Source organism: Patagioenas fasciata, chromosome 13 (genome assembly GCF_037038585.1).
Source record: "Patagioenas fasciata isolate bPatFas1 chromosome 13, bPatFas1.hap1, whole genome shotgun sequence".
Classification (NCBI taxonomy): Eukaryota; Metazoa; Chordata; class Aves; order Columbiformes; family Columbidae; genus Patagioenas; species Patagioenas fasciata.
The window spans coordinates 6,898,273-6,917,322 of NC_092532.1; the positions used below are offsets into that span (position 1 = coordinate 6,898,273).

The following is a 19,050-nucleotide window of genomic DNA, read 5'->3' on the forward strand; positions in this document are numbered from 1 at the left end:
ATATAATTTATGTTAGCAGTACTTCATAAGAGGTGAAAGGTCATATTTTTAATGAGGGTGGCTTTGATTGAGATTCAGGTTTTAAAATGTTGTGTGGTAGGGTACAGTCAACAAGGTCCATGTAAACAAAATGATTGCAGAAAGGGGCAAGAAAAACTATTCTTTGTGAGGAAATAAGATGGCTTTCTTTAACTAGGCATTGCTGAATTCAATTAGCAGAAGATAAATTACTAGAAAAAGGGCTTTAACAAAATACCAGCATTGTGATTGTCAAGTCCAATAAACCTTTGTAGTTGCAGTGGAGAGTTGGGTTCTTTGTACTGAAAAAAATATTTTGCAGATAAGTTTCCTCTTTTATTTTAATGTTGTTTACATACATACATACGTGTATGTGTGTGTATATATATATAGATAGATAGATATCTATCTATCTATATATATATATAGATATAGATATATATATAGATATATATATATCTTTGACTAGAGCAGGACAGAAATGAAATGACCACCTTTGCTTGCTTCAGGGAGAAAGATGCTGTACAGTGCAAGTGAGCTTCTTTGTATGTGGAATGATTACACATAATACTCAACTGGTCCTGAGTTTTCCCTTTGGAAGGAAAAATTGTATTATGTTCCAGTACAGTTAGTGAGATTGAGTGATGGAGTCTGTTAGCAGTGTGTTCACTTCAGTGAAACCAAACTGTTCAGAGTGGTATGCTTCAGTGATGGACAACGCTGCTGGATTTATTTGTTGACTGATGTTAGTATTCACTTTGTTACTTACATCACCACGCAACATGCCGTCTCCTCATAGAAGCCAAAATCTTTTGAAGTAGGCTATAATTTCAAGAGACTTCTAATCAAAACAAGTTTAGCAGATGCAGGAGGAAGTTTTAGGATGTAAGAGAGAAGGTTAAGATTTCACCTTGGAGTAGTCAAAAGCTGATTTGAAAGAAATTCTTAGATTTGGGGTTTGAGCATTCAAATGCATACTCTGTGTGACTGCTGCTTCCCATGAAAGCTCCCTCTTGTCTTTCATTTGTGTATGTTCTTTGCAAGTGACAAATTGCTTCAGTTATATTGCAGAAGGGAATGGGAAACACTTTAGAGATTTTGAATTTGATTACTGTTTGTGGAAACAACTTCCAACCTGAGTTTAGTTCAAAGTCTGCATAGAGAAGAATGGTGGAATGAGTCCCTTCAGTTATTTACAGCCAAATTACCTTTCATGGATATGGAAATTATTAAAATCTGAGCATTTTAGATTTTTTTTTTTTGCCATATAATAAGTTCTGTGTTAGAACAGAGAATAATTGTTAGCTTTCCCATCTGACAGCATAGTAACTGATGGTAAATGTGGACTGCGTAACGGTGACCACTGTGTGCAAAACCATCGGGCATATAGGGTTCACTTTGTGTGGAATGTCGTAAGGAACATTTGAGAGAGCAGCAGTTTGGATAACATAAGATCTGCAAGCCTTTGGAAAGGTTTTGTGCTGATGTCATTTCTCTTTTTTTTTTTATTCTTCCTGTTACTGCACTATTTTCTGTGTATCATGCTGCATCATAATTAAATATCAGATTGTGCCCTTATATGACACGAGCTGCTTATTTTGTGGTGCTATTCAAAGTGATGTATCGAGACCTGTTGCAGCAGTTTGAACACGGGGGGCTACACGCTCCTGCCATTGTCCCTGGCTGCGTTTGCACCCGGTCAGCCTTGCCGAGCTGTTCCTGCCGCACTCTCCCTTCTTCCCCACCGCAGTGCTCCCCCGGGTCTCCGGGCTCTGCTGGCTGTTGGCAAGAAATTGAATCACACGATACTTTAAAGCAACATAATGTTGGGATTCCCCTTCTTTTCTTCAGTGTCAATAGGTCTTGAACTATTGATGCAAATCTTCAAAATGATTCTTTTAAATTTACACTTGTTTTACATTATTTTATAATTAAGTTATAGTGTTTAAAGAGAAGAAATGAATGGAAGTTTTTCAAATGATTAAATATTAATTTTATCCACATTTAACCCTAATTTACATTGAGGATGTTAACTGAAAGGCAGATCTTTTGAATTCAACGTTTTCATTTCTTTCTAGCCTCATTGATGAATGGCTGGATCTTGTCATATGTTCATAAAAGGTGATGGTGGTCCACTGGGACAGAAGAAATAATTGTGCTGTCTTGCACTTTCTAGGATGGTCTGTTTATGATGCTTACTATTTCCTAGAAACAAAAAAAAATCCCTTTTGTCTAAAGTAAAACTCAGATTTCAAACAAAAACTTGTTTCAGACCATTAGAGAGACCATCCTGCTTCTCCTGTAGCTAATTATTTTTCTTTTATTTCAGCAACAACATTCTCCTTAAAAGTTATGACAGTATTAGATTTCAAATATCTTCGTGTTAAAGGTGTCTCTTTTTTTCTTTTGAAGGAGACTTTTATAAGCTCTCCCTGCTTAGATTCCTCTGCCTGAGTCTTAAAAGACTGAACAAACAGACCAACCTAAAGCACCTTGAAAACTCCTAGATTGTCCTTGTTTGACATTTTGTATGCAGGTGAAATTAGGGCTATAGATTTTGAAATATTATGCTTCATTGAATATATTGCGTATCCAGATTGCTCTGTTATATACAAACTGAGAGACTGATCTGAGGATACTTGCTTAACCCTAGACAGGCCTTTTGGGGACTCTGGCAATTTGTTTTATCTGTCATAACAGGACTTCACCGTTTTGGAAATCTTATTTCTAAGGTATTTTATTGAAACGTGTGTCAAGTGATAATATGTAATACAAGATTTTAACATCAATATGTGATATATCTATTATGTTCAGTACTATAAATTTAGATTAAACACAAAAACGTTGTGATGCATGCAACTACAACTAGGGGTAAAACCAACTGCCCTTTATTTTGATGATTATTTTTTTTTTTTTTCCCCCAGAGAACTATGTTAACTAAAATGAACTCAGTATACTCCTATTAAAATCTGTGTTTCTTACCTGGGAGTTCTGGTAACATAAAATTTATGTATGTAATTTAAATTGCTTACGGAACCCTGAGTAAAAGCGCAGGCTTGCTATTGTCTAAACTGCTGTAGCCTATTCAGTGCATACAGGTGCGCAAGTGGAATCCTAGTTTTGCATGCTCTACAGTTAGGCATTTTTGGACGTGATACAGACCTTTGTGCGCAGTGTTTAATAAATTATTGAACTTTGAAGAATCTTTGAGAAGTAGAGCCTGGATGTGACTGAGCAGCAGACATGAATAAATGTTATCCTCAAGTGTATCTCGCAGACAGTAATAGATGCTTGAACGGCACTGAGTGAATGATGTTAATAACATTAAATATTTACATATAGCAAAAGCATCTTGACAGCAGAAAAGAGACTGTCTCTTCAGTAATGTGGATAAAACCTGGTGTGATATAGTATACCTCTCTATAGGACAACTTCTTGTTAATAACTAGCATAATTTCTCTGTAAGATGTGTTGTAAAAGTAGTTGTTTGGGACTCATAACCGCTGTAGTTGAGTCTGCCTATTTTATATGACGCTTTAAAATCTGTGAATCTCTACTGTCATGCAAGACAATTTTAAAGACTTCACTGGTGTAATCTCGTGGTGTTGCTGTCACTCCATGCCTACTATAATGTAAAAATGATTACTAAGTTCAAGAATAAGAATTATTAATTGGATAATAATCAGATGTTTAGTATTAACCAAGAGTACGTTTTGGCTGGTATCTTACTAGAAGCTCAGAATCACTCTGCTTTACCTTAGTTTTACATTGTATTTTCTAATGTAGCAGCTGTCATGAGTTCTGTCCAAAGGAGAGTTGTGCTGTGGCTATACTCATGAAATCAAGAAGCGATATCCTTCGCCCTCCGCATTCTCCACTGCTGAGCAGTTTCACTGGAGTAAATCCATTTTATTGATGTCCAGAGTCCTTGAAGTGCATGATACTTGTTTACGTGCCTCTTTTTGGGGGGGGAGATGGGGAAGGAACCTGCAAATTATCATTGTTGATATTGCTTGCACTGCATTTTTTAAAAAATAGGTCACGCTTGACTTTCCCTGTAATTTTGAAAAGAAATTACTGTATCAGAAGCATAGGATAACAATTTTTATACTGAAAAGTAGATGAATTTTGTTAGAGGTTCTTATGCTTTTTAATGCATTCCAAATCGTTTTTAGTTATAGGAAAGACATAAAACAAAGGTGACAGTAAACTGAATTTTTTAAAAAAACAGTCTATGAAACTTGTAATACTATGATGAGCATATTTTTATTTAATGATCTGTCATGTACTATAATTAAAACAAATTAATATTGAAAATGAAGTAAGATGAAGTACTATCAAGTGACTTTTTTTCATTTTTTGTTTTGTTGTAATAGCACAAGACAACATAGACCGCAATTTTAGAATTTGGTGATTTAAGTCATCACTGAGGTTGGTTTTTGTTTTGTTTTAATATTCTGTTGCAAAGATAATTCCTTGGAAGTGGATACTGGGAAGTTTGTTTAAATTTTTCGTTCTGAGTTCTTCCTCTGCTTACTGCTTTTGTTGGAAAGATGCTTAGCAACTCATTCCTTAGAGATGTCTTCAGCGCAGGTAGCTATTCAATGTTCAGAAGTAATCATCATCCTTCAGAATATGAATGATTTTGAACGTGGAATATCTAAGGAATATGATCAGCTGAGCATTGGTCAGTCAAGCATTTCTGGAGGCATAAGGGCAAATACATTTTTTCCAACTTTTAGGGAAAGAATCTTAATCCTGTAGACAAAAGCACTGGTACACGACAAGGGGGAAAAATACTATATTCCTGCAAATATGGGAATGATATGTTTTACAAAAGGAATGTGACAGAATTTTACTTTGAGGTAGAAAGTTTTGCAGGTGGTATCTGTTCTGAGCAGCATTCCTCTATGACTGTGAAATCAATGTGAACTGCAGAGCTAGAGTGCTGATAACCTGATGCTAGTGGACGTGAGCAGAGACATTTTGAACGGTGACTGACCTGAAACACAAGTGGGCTCATTTCACCCTCTAAAACTTGCCCCATATTCCTTGTTTGCTTCTTTGATGTCAAAAATTGGAAATTCTGCCACATTTAGCTTTAGCATTGCATCTGCCGTCTAGTAAGAGTCATAGCCCTGGCTTTCAGGGGGCTGCACATCTTGGGATCCTTAAGGTACCTACTAGGAGATCTAAATGTATTTCTCAAGGCAACTAGTAGTTTGGGATCTTTTTAGATGGAAACTAACAATGCTGATCAGGAGCTACTCTAGTTTAAATCCTCTTTCTTTCTAACACAACTCTTGGTGATCATCAAACTTCGGACTTTTTAGGTATTTTTATTGCTATGGTAAATAGGGAGTTACGGATGGTTTTTGCTGTTTGTAATTTCTTCTTTCTCTTGTGGACTCTACATTTCCTTAACTGTTGCATCATTGTTCATCACGTTGTACCAGCCCATCTTTGCTTCAGTCTCCTCCTTTGAGCTTTGCAAGCTGCAATAGCACTGAAGGTCTTCCAGAAGTACAAGTACTTTCTTTGAAGCTGGAAGCATAACTCAAGAAGCCATGAGTAGAATTCTATATGACATGTAAGGAACAAGATTATCTTCGTATTTTTTTGGTCCTTAAGGCAGGGACGATATTGATTCTTAGATCCTGAGACAGGGTATAGACTAAAACATCTAACATATATTTGCAGTAGAGGCTTCCAAACTTATTTACGCTGTGCTGCCTACCGAGTAAAGCTTTTCCCAGTTGGTTTTCTAAGGGCTTTCTAGTCCTGCAGTATTGAAGCACTTTACATCGAAACTGTTTGACTATTGCAATAGAAGCTTTAATCCACAAGGTTGTGCTGCCTTAATCTAACCATCAAGGTGAGAATTTTAACTTGAGAATCTTCTTTAGTTGCACATCGTTTCAGTGGTTTTTGATGCTGATACATAAATGAAGATTCCTTGATCACCGTATAATCTTCAAGTCCAGCCCTATAATAGTTGGGTTCTGAGCATGTGCAAAACCTTGCTAAAAATTTTAGATTTTGATTTTGCTGAGTTTGGGGTAAGAAAATTACATTTTTGCAAGTGTAGTTAGGTTGCAGCCTGTATAATGTGTTAATGAGCAATATTTTAAAAACCATTATTCCCCGTTTTCATTCTCCCCCTCACACGTCTCCTTGCTGCTTCAGAATTCGGAGAAATTATTTTTAAAGTACTCTTTAAGCATCTTTCTTTAAATTTTGTGATAGAGATTCTATTTTAATCAGAACAGTTATTTAGTGTCCTCCTGTAAGTCTGCTTTGTGGGGATTTTAGATATTTTTCAGATTTTGTTTCCTTCTTCTGTAGTGTACAGTTCAAAAATATACCCTAAAATGTGTTAGTTTCATTTAGCTAAGAACGTGCAATTTAGAGTAATGAGGCACATGCAGGGGCAATTTAATGCTAGTAGTAGGAAGCAGCTTGGTTGAGGGTGGTTTTCTCCTGAAATTAGTACTATCAAGTATTAGTATGCTGTTGTCTGCTTCATGATGACAGATGTGGGGTTTGGATGCAGAGTTTTTAATTTATTCGTCTGTATGTTGAGTGTCCATAAATAAATGGTGTACACGTGCTAACTTGGCATTTTCTGTAAACATCCTGTGGAATAAAAATGTAGAGATTAATGTCAGGGATTATATTAGCATTTTTGTGCAATCTATGCTTTTAACTTGATCTGAGCATGTAATAATATATATATATATATTTTTTTTTTGATAGGGTGGCAATTGTGCTGTTATTCAATACACACATTAATTTCTATTTGGCATAAAATATATTTTAGCCTCTTCACAGCTTCTCTTGGTCTGGATTGCACTGCAGAGTTTAGTTAGTTTGTGTCAACCTAAGCATTCAACTGCAGTTCTAATCTGTAGAAGTGCAACAGGGTAACAGAGATGTGAAATGGCTGAGATCTCTCTTGTAGTGATGATAAATGGGGTGGCAGAAGTGTACAAAGTGTCAAAATACAAATAAGGAATGAACGTGCAAAGTTTACAGTCTCTGAAACACTTTGGTGAGCTGTGAAAGCACTCCAGGTAGAAATAAGAAAGTCCATTCAAACAGAAAAAAAAATATTGTATTGAAAATGATTAATTTGATGGAGTGTTTTTGTAAAATCAATTTAAGAAAATATCTAAGCTATCTAAACCTTCTTGTGCATAGTATAGGCTTTAAAATGTACTGGATTTTGTCCTCTCCTGCAAGACTTTTCTGTCTCTTTAGTTTTCCTGACTGTGAGAGCAGGCTGTAATAAAACTGCATGTAGTGCTTTACCAGCTCTTTCAGGCAGCACTGGAGCCGAATTAGCTTTTGAACTTCCCGTGTACCACCCGTCTGAAGAGCCACTGGAGCGAAGCGCACGGCACTAGGTGGCACTGACGCATCGCTGTACGCGGGCTGGAGCTCCGCATCTGGCTCCGGGTGCTGCCTGGATTTGTAAGTGTCAGGGAAATTGTTTTATTGTTAAAGGGCACGGTGTAATATATTCATCTCCATCCAAGGCAGCCATTTAATGCCCTGAAACATGCCCTCTCACAGCTCTGGCCTGTTGACTATGCTTATTTGGTGTAATAATTAGCAGAATTTCTCACTAACAGTGGTACTTACTAACACCTCACATTTTCCTCTGTGTTTTTGTACGTGATGGATTGTGCATTCTATGTATAAAGTTAAGCGGGTCACAGCCTAAGCCCTGTACAACACAGCTATTTTCTGCACAACAGTTTTGAATAGATATATATTAACTCCTATTTAATCCCTGGGGTGTGTAATGCAAACAAATTTGAGTCTGTTTATAATAGGCTATTGAAAACTTGTAAGCACAGAACAGTTAACTTGTCAAAGAACAAAAGAAATTGAACGAGGAGCTATAGAAATTATAGTACAGTCTTTTAACAGCGGCATGCTTTAGAGACCTCCTTAATGCTCTGTGAAGCTTGGTACAGATCACTGTACTTGGTCAAAGAGGAACAATTCTCAGATGCATGTTAAAGGTGATCTTTCTGCTGTCACGATGTTCAAACAGTTACTCTGTTTACTATGAAAATAGAGATGTGAAGCCTGAGTTAAACATGTCTTGCTTTTTTTGCACTTTATTAGTTGGAAATGAGTATGTGGAAAATGGTTATGATGGAAGTAAAAGGAAAAGGTCCTTGAATAAATGCTGTGTTAGGGATCCCTGTCATGTTTCTTTCCAAATGCAGTGGCAAGGACAGAGCTCAGAGTTCCCAAAAGTATTAGTAAAGGTAATCTTTAGTTAAACTCCTAAGGAAAAAACAAATGAAATTCCAGTATAATAAATTAATTCAAATAACTGCGATTTGAGGCATTTGCCATACAGAAGCTCAGCTCTGCATAGAGACCATCAAACCTTTGTCACTTCTACTTTAGGTGGGAATTGTAGCATACGTGGTGTTAAAAGTTGGTCATAAGTTCTCTGATGATATTTAGTTTTAAAATCCTTGCTTCCAATATTTATTTATTTATTTTTTTAAAAAAAATTCCTGCATTGTTAATTCTTTTTTTTCACCCAGCCCTTCCTGAATTCTAGTTACTGCTGAAGCACTTCCACGGTAGAAGAGGCAGTAATACAGCATGTTAAGCCAGCAAATACAAAGTGGCTCTGGCAGCTTTCTCTTAACGTCAGTTCCTTGCCCTCAGCCTCCCTTATAAATGCATCTGAGCTGCTGTCACTCAGATGGTTTTATCACAGATGTGTGCACTATGTGTTAAAAAGGGCGGCCTAGATCTTTGGATTTCATGTGGAGAGTACCCTAACGCACACAACCACTGCATCACATTACGAAATGGTGGTCTTCAGTGCTTATTTCGTTTTGTCTTTGCCGGAGCCTCTAAGGAAACAAGAGAGTTTAGTTTAGAATTGTAAGGTGTCTGCAATATTTTCATTTGGGCGGAGACTCACCTGCATGACTTCAATTTTATAATAGTTCAGAAAAATCCTTCTCTTTGTCAAGTTATACTTCCATATTAGGGGTTTTGTGTTCGTGTATCTCTTTTTACAAAGGGTTTTTGCCTCTCCTTGCCATCCCTGTCCCTTCCCTTGTACTAATTTACCTGTGTACTTTTTGATGATGTTCTTATATAACACATACAAATATTTACTTACAAATACATCCAGAGATTATTTGGCACTTTTTCTTTAGTGAGTCATTTAATGGATTCAATTTTGAATATTAACACACAGTTGCTTAAACATGTCTGTATTTTCCTGTCAACCTGGTACAGCTTTAGTATCTGTTACAGATCAGTCTCTCTTCTTCCTTTTGTCGAGATAATGAATCCAAACCATTCTAGAATGATTGAATACTCTTTGTAGGAGTTGTTTGTTTATTAAGTTTGGCAGTAGGAATATACAGTGATATAAGTCCAGGAGTTTTCTTCAACAGAAGGGAGCAAGTAGGACAAAGGAGAGTTGTTGTGAAATCTAGAATGGTCCTCTCTCTGCCAGCCTCTCTCTTTTTCACCTTCAGAAATCCATCCTGTGTTTGAGAACAGCATGGAGAAGGGAAGAAATTATTTTTAAAGAGACTTATTGTTGTACTACTTCACAAAGTACAGACAGTGATAGCAGCAGGACTATCTAGACTCTGAGACCAATTAGGAATATAAGGGTATGGGAAGAAAGAACAGACAGAAGTTTCCCTGAACAAATATACACAGAACACTTAAGTCGTCATTTTTATACATGTCCATTCTAGTTGGGTAGTGCTGCTCTGCAAAATTACACCTGATCATTGCAAGTGAGGGAAAAACTTAACGAGAAATAAGGTCTGTATATGCAATTAATAAAGATGAAAACTCAAAATTTGGTATTAGCCTTTACAAGACTTAGAATTGCTTTATTAAACAGCATTATTTGAAAAAGTAACAGTTCTTCAGTTTGCTGAACAAATGAATGCATTCTTAAGCCAAACGTTGATTTGCAGTATGAAATTTGACTTGGTTTGGCACAAAACAAATGGCTTAACAGATCTGCTTCTTTCAGTGCTCTCTTGTCTCCTGATTCACTGGTGACTGGCAAAGTGATGAATCAAAACCAAACTGAGGAATAAGATGCATCAGACTTGAGTCAGTGTGGCTCTGCTTCCTCAGTTTATGGGTTAGGCTGTATGTGCAGAACTTCTTCAGGTAATACAGATGATTCATTGCAGTCTGCTGGTCTAAACAGTTTGGGAAACACTGAACTAAAATGTATCATTCAGAAAAATAGCCAGACTTGATATAAAAAAAGAATTCCCATGAGGGAGAATTCATCTCACACAGTGGTGATCTGCTCCAGTGGTTAATTATCCTGTCTTTTAAATTGTGCTCTGTGTTTCTGGTTTGAACTTGTCTAACCTTTGTTGAGAACCTGAATTTTGCTAATAGTTGTCTGCCAACTTCAAATACTAAATGTTAGCTTTCTGTTCCCCATGTTGCTTATTCTGGAGGCTCTGAACAAAACAAATCGTTCCTACTAAACAAAGTTCACTATGTTTGCGTCATTCACTATGGAGTTTTACCTTAAAATAATTTTTGTTACAAGAAACAATCCTCTTCTTTCAGCAAGCCCCATATAGCAATATCCTTCTCCAACTTACATGCCGTAAGTCAACTGGTTCATCAATAGTTGTCTTATTATGAAGTTGAGGCAACAGCTGGAGTTTGTAGTTTTTCTGAGTGAGTGTTATTATCATTTGACCGATGGCGTAGTTTATGCAAACTTAGGAAATGATTCTCTTTTATGCTATAAATATAAAACAATGTCTGTGCATTTATTACACAGGTTACTCTGCAGCTGAACCCCAGGGGACCTTACATACCCCATCCTTCTGTCTATTCTGTCTGCAGTCAGTTTGTTACTTGTGGCTCTCAAGAATTATCTTGCAAATACCCCCTTTAAAATGCATTATCTGGTGAAATGTGACTAACACAAAAGAAAAGTGTTCCCGGAATACATTTTCTCTTACCTTTTAAGACTTTCAACTGTCTTCCTGTCTTTTCATTCTGGAGTGAAGAATACAGTTAAATAATCAAATATGTTATCTTAGAAGGCTGTAAAGGTCTTCAAATTTCACTGGGTTTGTAAGTGCTTTTCTACTTCTATAGTGCTCATTGCACTAATAAAATATCTGGAAAATAATTCAGTTCTGTGAAAAATATCACAAGTCAACAATTTTATAATGGCCTATGAAGATGTTCAAATACTATGTAATGGGCATGACAGTTACAGTATGTGAAATTTAATGCTCTAGCTCTTTATTGATCTTCCATGTAGGCGATTGCATGGCACAAGCATTTGCACTTAGCGCTTGCTCTTTCTGCATTAACACAATCTTCAGCAGTGTTATCTAGGGGGCTTTGGAAACCAAACTTGATGCTAAACTGAAGTATGTAAGGAATTTTTTTTTTAAATCTTCTCTTTGCAAGTACCCACTTTATTTTTAGTTTACTTTTGACTGCTGTTTCTTCTGGGTGATGTTTTAACATCTAAAATTCTCTCCACCTCACCCCCTGTTTATAAGTATCCTTGTTACACATTGGATGGCTCTACCATTACCTGTCAAAATATATATAGACTGGAAATCCTGCAAGGCTCAGTATTTGCTTGCGTGTGTGAATATTCTTTATTTATCTGCAGCTACAGAACTTAGAAGCCTGTTGCAAAGGTTCTGAATCTGCCTCTCAAGCTGTGTCAGCCCTTGGTTTTCATAACTTCTTAGTGGCCTTACAACATCAGACATCTACAGGCAGCAATGTCAAACGTCTCCTTGTTTCAACATCAACCATTTTACAATTTATGGATTTATTTTATCTGTTTTTAATTTTATTGAATCTTTTCTATGTTAAAGGATTGGTGCTTAGAATTTCACAACTGGCCAAACCCACCTGGTTTATTGGGACTAGGTATATAGCGGTATTTTTACTGTATCGCATTGTATCAGTTATTGCTGAGAGTTACTAAGGTTTCTGTCTGCTGATTTTTGTTTATGTGTTTTAGGTGATCTGGTTAAGAACTACTTGTCTGAGAGATTTGGTTTCTCAATAACTCTTGGCTATTTTTGAGTGAAACTATGCAAAGGGTGGCATGCAGAAGTGATCTGGTCTCCTTATCTATTCCTTGTGATTCACAAACACGTTGATCTAAAAGTATCCACTGTTTTAAACGTTTTCTTAGGTGCATGTATGCTCTTGTGTCTGTATTTATAGAAGTAAATGGAAGAACTGGAAATCCTGTTGAAAGCTGATCATTATTTTCAAAGTTTGAATGTTCTTACCTCTCACCTGAACAGCTGATCCATTTACCCACTGGTACCGCTTGGAGGGGGTGTTTAATTGATGGAGGGAACAAGAAATGGATGATGATGTCAAGATGCTTGCAATGATGGTAGAAGTTTATTGATGGGTATGCTGAGGCTTAGGGGCATTTTGTCACCAAAAAGTGGCTGTGTTTGAACAATTTATCACTTCAGATTTTTATTATGATTACTTCAAGTGCTAATCCATGTGTGACAAATCTACACTCAGGTGGGTAAGAAAATTGCCAGTTCTGTTCCATTAACAGCCAGTAGCCAAAGGAACAATGCTCCCGTAGGTTAAAACAACAATTAAGGGGCCCTTAACACATCAAGGTGGGGAGAGAGGGGATACTGGTAGCAGAGACATTTCTCATACATTGCTAAGCTGTTTCAATGCATAAATTAACTCCCAGTTCAGTTATGTCAGTCAAGTATGTTGTGCACATGCATGACTGGTCTGGTGTGTGTGAGAGCCAAAACCTGGGCCTGTTGATATACGAGAAAGGGTAAGAGAGGTTGAAATTAGTAAGAAAAGCTAAACAATACCATTGCAGGAAATAATATCAAACAGTCTCTTAGCTGCTAGTCTCAAATACTGGTGTTGGACCTGAGACCTTTGCAGTACAGTAGATTTTTCGTTATGTAATTTCTCCATTACCAAATCACTTCAACTGCATCCTACTGCTGTAACTGGACTGATTTGCTCAGTCTGAACGCAAGATGCACAGTGGTTTTATTAAATAATGAGCATAGTTTATTGTAGTATAGTTCGAAAATGGATTTGTGGAGTATTAAATATTGTCAGAGAGCCATAGATAATCTTAATATGAGTTTATATAGAATAATAATAATAGTAAGGCAAGTTTTTGTCCTTAATAGGAAAATGTTGTTGGCATATGGTATTGGGGAGAGGGAGCTGTATTATGCAAAGTGTGGTACACTCTGTTCATATGGCTGCCAGTATTTTTGACAGGCTGGATTACAGCATGAATGTAGCACAGACAAGGCTTTGGTAAGACTTGAGTGCAATGAAGGGTAACCTGGAAATATAACTTTTTCATGTGACTAAATGGTGCTGTAAAATTGGCTGGTCCCTTAAGATCTTTTAATGAGTGGAGTTTACAGAAATATTTTGAAGAAAGAAAATCTGAAATCTAATATATGTGATAATGGAGAAATAAAAGCTGTAATAGTGCATTTCGAATGTATTTTTTATTACTCTAGATTCATTTCTGACATAACTGGTTTTAGTGAGCCGCTTGAATGATCTTGGTTGGTATGAAGTTTTAATAGGTAACACTTGGAAAGCCTTGTAGTTTAAACAAGTGTCAACTTCAAAATCACATTCCTGTCTTAAGAAACTATCCCAAATTTGGTGGCTTTTTATATATATATATATATTTATTTTATCATTTTATTTATTAAAAGCATGTGAAAGAATGTTAGGAGAGAAGATTCTGGAAGTTCATGTAAAGTGGTGACTTTTTCCTGCATGCAGTCTTAGTATTGAGTCACAACATTTTTATTATATCAAGTATGTAGTCTGCTTCCTTTATAAAGCCATTGAGGTCTCACTTCAGAGTTCTAGCCCTTTTCTTTATGCAAGACTTGAAAGAAATCCATGTTTAGCTATAGTTGATTAAAAAAAAAAAAGAAAGAAGAGGATGAAAGAAAAACACAGGCCCTGATGTACATTCCTGTATGGGGAAGAAGCCGATAGAAAGGAGGTTTTTTTAGGAAAACCAAAGGTTTGCATCTGAACTCGTGATTCAGATCTTGCTATCATGACAACGTGCATTCTCAGAGTGCCTTGCTAAACCTGAGAACTACTGGTTCTGGTCCTGAGTCAGTATTTTCAAAAGTGTAAAACTTGCACTGGACAGTTAACAAATCCTTTAGGATGAAAAAATTGGCCAATGTTTGAAGGATTTGTGATGAAAGGAGATAAGGCAAAAGGGCTTTTGTGGCCTGTGAGTGGAGATGGTGTTTCAAGGCTTCCAGACCTTCCTTTTGCACCCTGGACTCCTGCAGTATATTGTTCTTCCCTTTAGCCCCAATAAGATTATTTGCTAGATCTAGACATGAAATAGATAAAATTCAGCCTATTTTAAAATGTTGAACTTTATTTTACCTCTCTTTGCTCTAAGTTTGCTGGAGGTGGAATGGTTATTATATAATGCCTTATTTCATTAACCCAATGAAATTAAGGCAACAGTAGATGGGACTTCAGGTCATTGCAACTTGAGTCAGGTAGTGAATCAGAAAATTCATGTATTTTGTAGGGAAAAATGTATACGAGCACACAGAATTGTTTTACTGGCTGTGCAGTTTTCTCTGCATCAGGGAAGTACCAGCCTGATGTGTAGGTCGAGGAGTCCAGCCTGTTCTCAGCCATCTGCAGAGTATTAAAAACTGTTGTTTCCTAGTATGATGTGTACATAAAATATTTGTGAATAATAAATATCTAAGAATTGTTTAAACAGGAAGTTAAATGGAGCAGTGAGATATTCAGTTTTTGTTTAAATTGTCTTTTTTCATGTGTCTTTTCCATAGCATGATTCATCTTTTGCTTTATTCTGCATAACAGTGATTGTAAGGTGAAAGTAAGTAATCGATGGCTGAAAAAAAGATTGCCTGCATCCCCTGAGAGGCTGGAAATGTGCCTGTTAGAAGTTTCAAAATCCCGTCTTTTCTGGAAAGAAGAGGTTTTCAGTGTTTTTACATGTTAGAAATCGTTGTCATAGTGCAACCTTGAATTTGTTCTCAGAACTAATTTCAGGAATATTTCAATGTTGTTTCGATAAAATTAGTTTCATAATACATTGTTGCAGTCAAGACAGTGATCTGTACGTTGGAAAATGAATGCTGTCTTGTGACTTGTTTGATGATGGTGCTAAGTGGGAATTCTATCTTTGAAACACCAGGACCTCGCATGCCTGTGTACCTTAGATATTGAACTTTTATCTTAAAATTAAGAGAGAAATGAAACTTTTTGAGAGTGGTATTGATACCCTGCAGGGAAATATGTCAGCTGCAAAAATGTTTACACCGTCATGTTTCGTGACCAGAAAATGTCATTAAGTCAAATCTTTCCCTTATACCACTTAATGTGAAAATAACAAACCATGTGTGTTTAACATCACTGCATTTTAACCTGTGACTCTGTGTATTAGCTGTGTTTCAATTACTTCTCCTGCTCTGTAACAAACAACAAATTACTTCTATTGCCGTGAAGAAACTTAGGGAAAATAAAAAAAAATGCATATAGTGATTGAGCAATTCCAATTATTACTATTCCACTTGCTGAATTTTAAAACCAACTATCTCATTAATAAACCCGTTTATTACTAATAAATGAGCAGAGATTGTTAATGTCTACAGGAAGTTTCATCGCACACTCTAAAATTGAGCATTAGTGTGGCTGGTATTCATTCCAGTTATCAGAGTCAGATGTAACAGATCCGTTAACACTTGCTGCAGCCTACAAAATAAGATATTTGCAGAGATTTTCTCCTTTCTGAAGGCCCAAGTACAACACTTAACAAGGTTTCTGGTGCAGTGTTGCAGTGCATGATGATATTATAGGGATGGTGTACGTAAGAGTGTCTTTTATGTTTTGCCATTACTAAAGTACATATAAAAATCACACAGTTTTTGAAGTGTAAGCAACATAAGACTGGTACCTAAATAAACTGTTACACTGTCAGTAATTTTTAAGATTTAAAAAACAGGTTTAGAAAAATGCTTTATACAATGCCTGATACCTTCAAGTAAATGCTTTTTTAAATCATTATTATTTTATTTAGAGGTTTATGTGTTGGAAGAGTCAGCCTATAAGCAATGCTTATGTAACAGCCCTTAGACTTACACAACAGCCAGCTGGTATAGCCAGATATTCAATTTTTCTCCTTTTTTTTTTTTCTTTCCACTTTTTGGAGGTATTTGTGAGTAGTTTGATGTTTTTGACATCTGTGTGACAGCTTCTTGCATAAGAGATGAGCAGTGCGTTATACCACCCAGGTGTGTGTATTAGTCTGTACATCAAGCTGAAGAGCGGCACTTAGCCAGATCTGACAATCAAATGTGAACTAGCATTGCCTATACACAAGAGTGCATTTTAATGTTGTGTGCTTGTTGCCAAAAGGCTGGTACTTGACAGAGAATTGTCAGAATCTCTCTTCCCACCTCTTTTTTTTTTCCCCAGATGTGAGTCCATGTTGAAATATATTAGTTTTGTGCAGTTTAATATGGTTTATCCTACAGATAACAAAGCCAATCAAATGTTTTCAGTGATTTCATGTAATATAATTCTAGCAAGCTTTTAGTAATAGTGTTACTGTTTCAGAATATGCAGTGAATTAGCATGTCATTTTCTGCCAAATTTATCTGAAGTTACATTATGCCCAGTGTCACCAATGACTTCTGGTCAACATCCTAACACCCTGTCCCCAAAGAGAGCTGGGGACCAAGAGAAATTACGTTGCTAGTTTGTCATTTTAGTGCTACTCTTCTCAGTCTAGTGGAGAGTCGGTGATCAGCAGTGTGTGTGGAGATGAATACGTGAAAACTACTTGCTCTCATTTTAGTTGACTGATCTATTAGGTATAAAAATTGTCTACACTTCCTCATGACTTAAAGCCTCTGTTGTGGACACGTAGAATAAAATACACAGTAACGCTCTTCAGAGTTCTGCATTCCTTGTTTGGGTGTTTGCTGTAAGCCAGGAGTTAGTTACTACGTATAATACTTCATTCTTTCTTTTTCAAATAGGATTTCCAGAATAGGGAAGATCTTTTTTGACCTGTATATGCAGCCCAAAAAAGGGGAAGTTACAAGAAAAACAAGATTTATTTTTTTTTTTTAAACAAAAATTCTCTTATCTATGGAATAATGAATTTGCAGTGACATCTAGGCAATGAAATATGTAGTTGTTCCCATGCAACTTGATCTCGTGAAAGTGTTAGTGATACCGTTTTTAACTTATTCTGTGTTTTCCTTTGTATTACATCCTTATAATTCTTTTAGAAACTGTATTGCATTTCCATCTAGTCTTGCTCTTACAATATAATTATATTATATATTGAGTGAGCTGCAACTTCAGTTAATTTTTGTGGTGATGCTTCTGTAACTGAAAATATTGCAATAAAAATGACAATCTGAATCCTGTTACTTGAAATATTCAAACATGATGGGAGATGTAGTTTTATGATCTTTGAGTTGCATTTTTCATTAGTAAAGATTTGTTAATGATCAAAGTCTGTAAAGAAAGCATCCTTGCAAAGCTAAAAGAAGAAATAAATGAAACAGTGAATTAATTGTCTAGGCCAGTACTTCCACTGTAACAATATTTACAGTGTTATTAAGCTGGACTTACACGATGTTGAATTAGTGTTGAGTGAGACTGCGGGTAGATAAGTGTGGATGGACATGTCATGAATTTGGATTGCTTGATTCAAAAAATCTGATGGCGAGTTTCAAGCTTCTCCTGCAATTTCCAAATCTTTAGCCTCACAATTTGTATAATACATACATAAAAAAAATCTATTTTTATTAATAAAAACCTGGAAAATGCAATTGGAGAAAATCAAACCTCTATCTTAGCAATTTCTTAACGGTGATGTTGACTAAACGTTGGTGGAGATACTCTCAGTCTAAACCAGAAGTAAAAAGGGAGAACAAGGGGGGCAGAGAAGGACCTGCTCTTCATGTTGAACTGGCTCTTAGCGCACTCCCAACATCCAACCCGATTCCCAACTGTCTGCTGGGACGGCAGTGCTTGGCAATGGCATTTGCAATAGTGTCAGGTTAGAGGGACTTCGATGTGCAGTAGATGATGTTTTGTTTTTCCTTCATACACTCATTTCAGGTAACATTTTCGACTAGGCTCAACGTTGGGTCTCATTGCTTTAATGAAGTATGTTATTGAGCCATTTAATGGGATATGAGCTTTGTACCCATTGCAGACACAAATTGAAGTGGAAAATAAAATGAAAAAGAAATAAGGAATTAGTATCTGGGTATAAGGTAGGCATAGTTCTGAAGAACATTAGATCAGGATGGATTTTCATCAGTGTAATGAGGGCTGATTATCTAAAATGAGTTTAGAAGGAAAAATATTCACATCCTCTGAAACTACCGAAATTACTGCTTTGGAAGTGGGAAAGCTCCACTGCTTTTTTGCATCCATGTTTCCTTATGTAATTTTCCAGAATTGAAGGTAGTAAAATAACTAATTGCGTGATTGTGTCTTCTTAATACAGATGTTTATATATTGATTTTTAGCCTAATTTTCTGTTTCCATTTTACCCCTCTAAAACAGAAAAAAAAACTTCTTGAAGAACTTGGAGAGAATAGGCTTCCATATATGACACCAGAGGATGCTGATTTCCATCAGTTGGTAATGTATTTCTTTTAACTGTGCTTGTTTTAAATGAAAATGGTTGTTTACACTGAACAACAAATAAGTCTTCGAAGAGACACTGTGAAATCTGATATGAAAAAAGTATCCTGATGACTACTAAAGATAGTGTACTTCCATGTGCTGCAAAATAAGGCCTCTAGAATTGAGATATTCAGGGATAAAGATTTGTGAACTTCAATTGTTTTAGGATTTTGCCCTGAGTATCAGGACCTGAGTACCAGGTAACAACGAATCACAGTTTCTTATGTTTTGTTAAAATGAAATATGTCACCATTC

General features: G+C 36.2%; 1 protein-coding gene across 12 annotated transcripts in view; it reads left to right on the forward strand.

Moving 5' to 3' along the window:
* FTO (FTO alpha-ketoglutarate dependent dioxygenase) overlaps nt 1-19,050 on the forward strand; it is a 322,731-nt gene that overhangs the window by 22,192 nt on the left and 281,489 nt on the right. For all 12 annotated transcript variants that reach the window (XR_011741306.1, XR_011741307.1, XR_011741310.1 and 9 more), the window contains exon 2: nt 18,673-18,750. Coding sequence is in view for 6 of the 12 variants with exons in the window: in XM_071814485.1 (XP_071670586.1) it covers nt 18,673-18,750 (78 nt within the window). In the remaining 6 variants the exon portion in view is untranslated. The remainder of the gene's footprint in view (nt 1-18,672; nt 18,751-19,050) is intronic.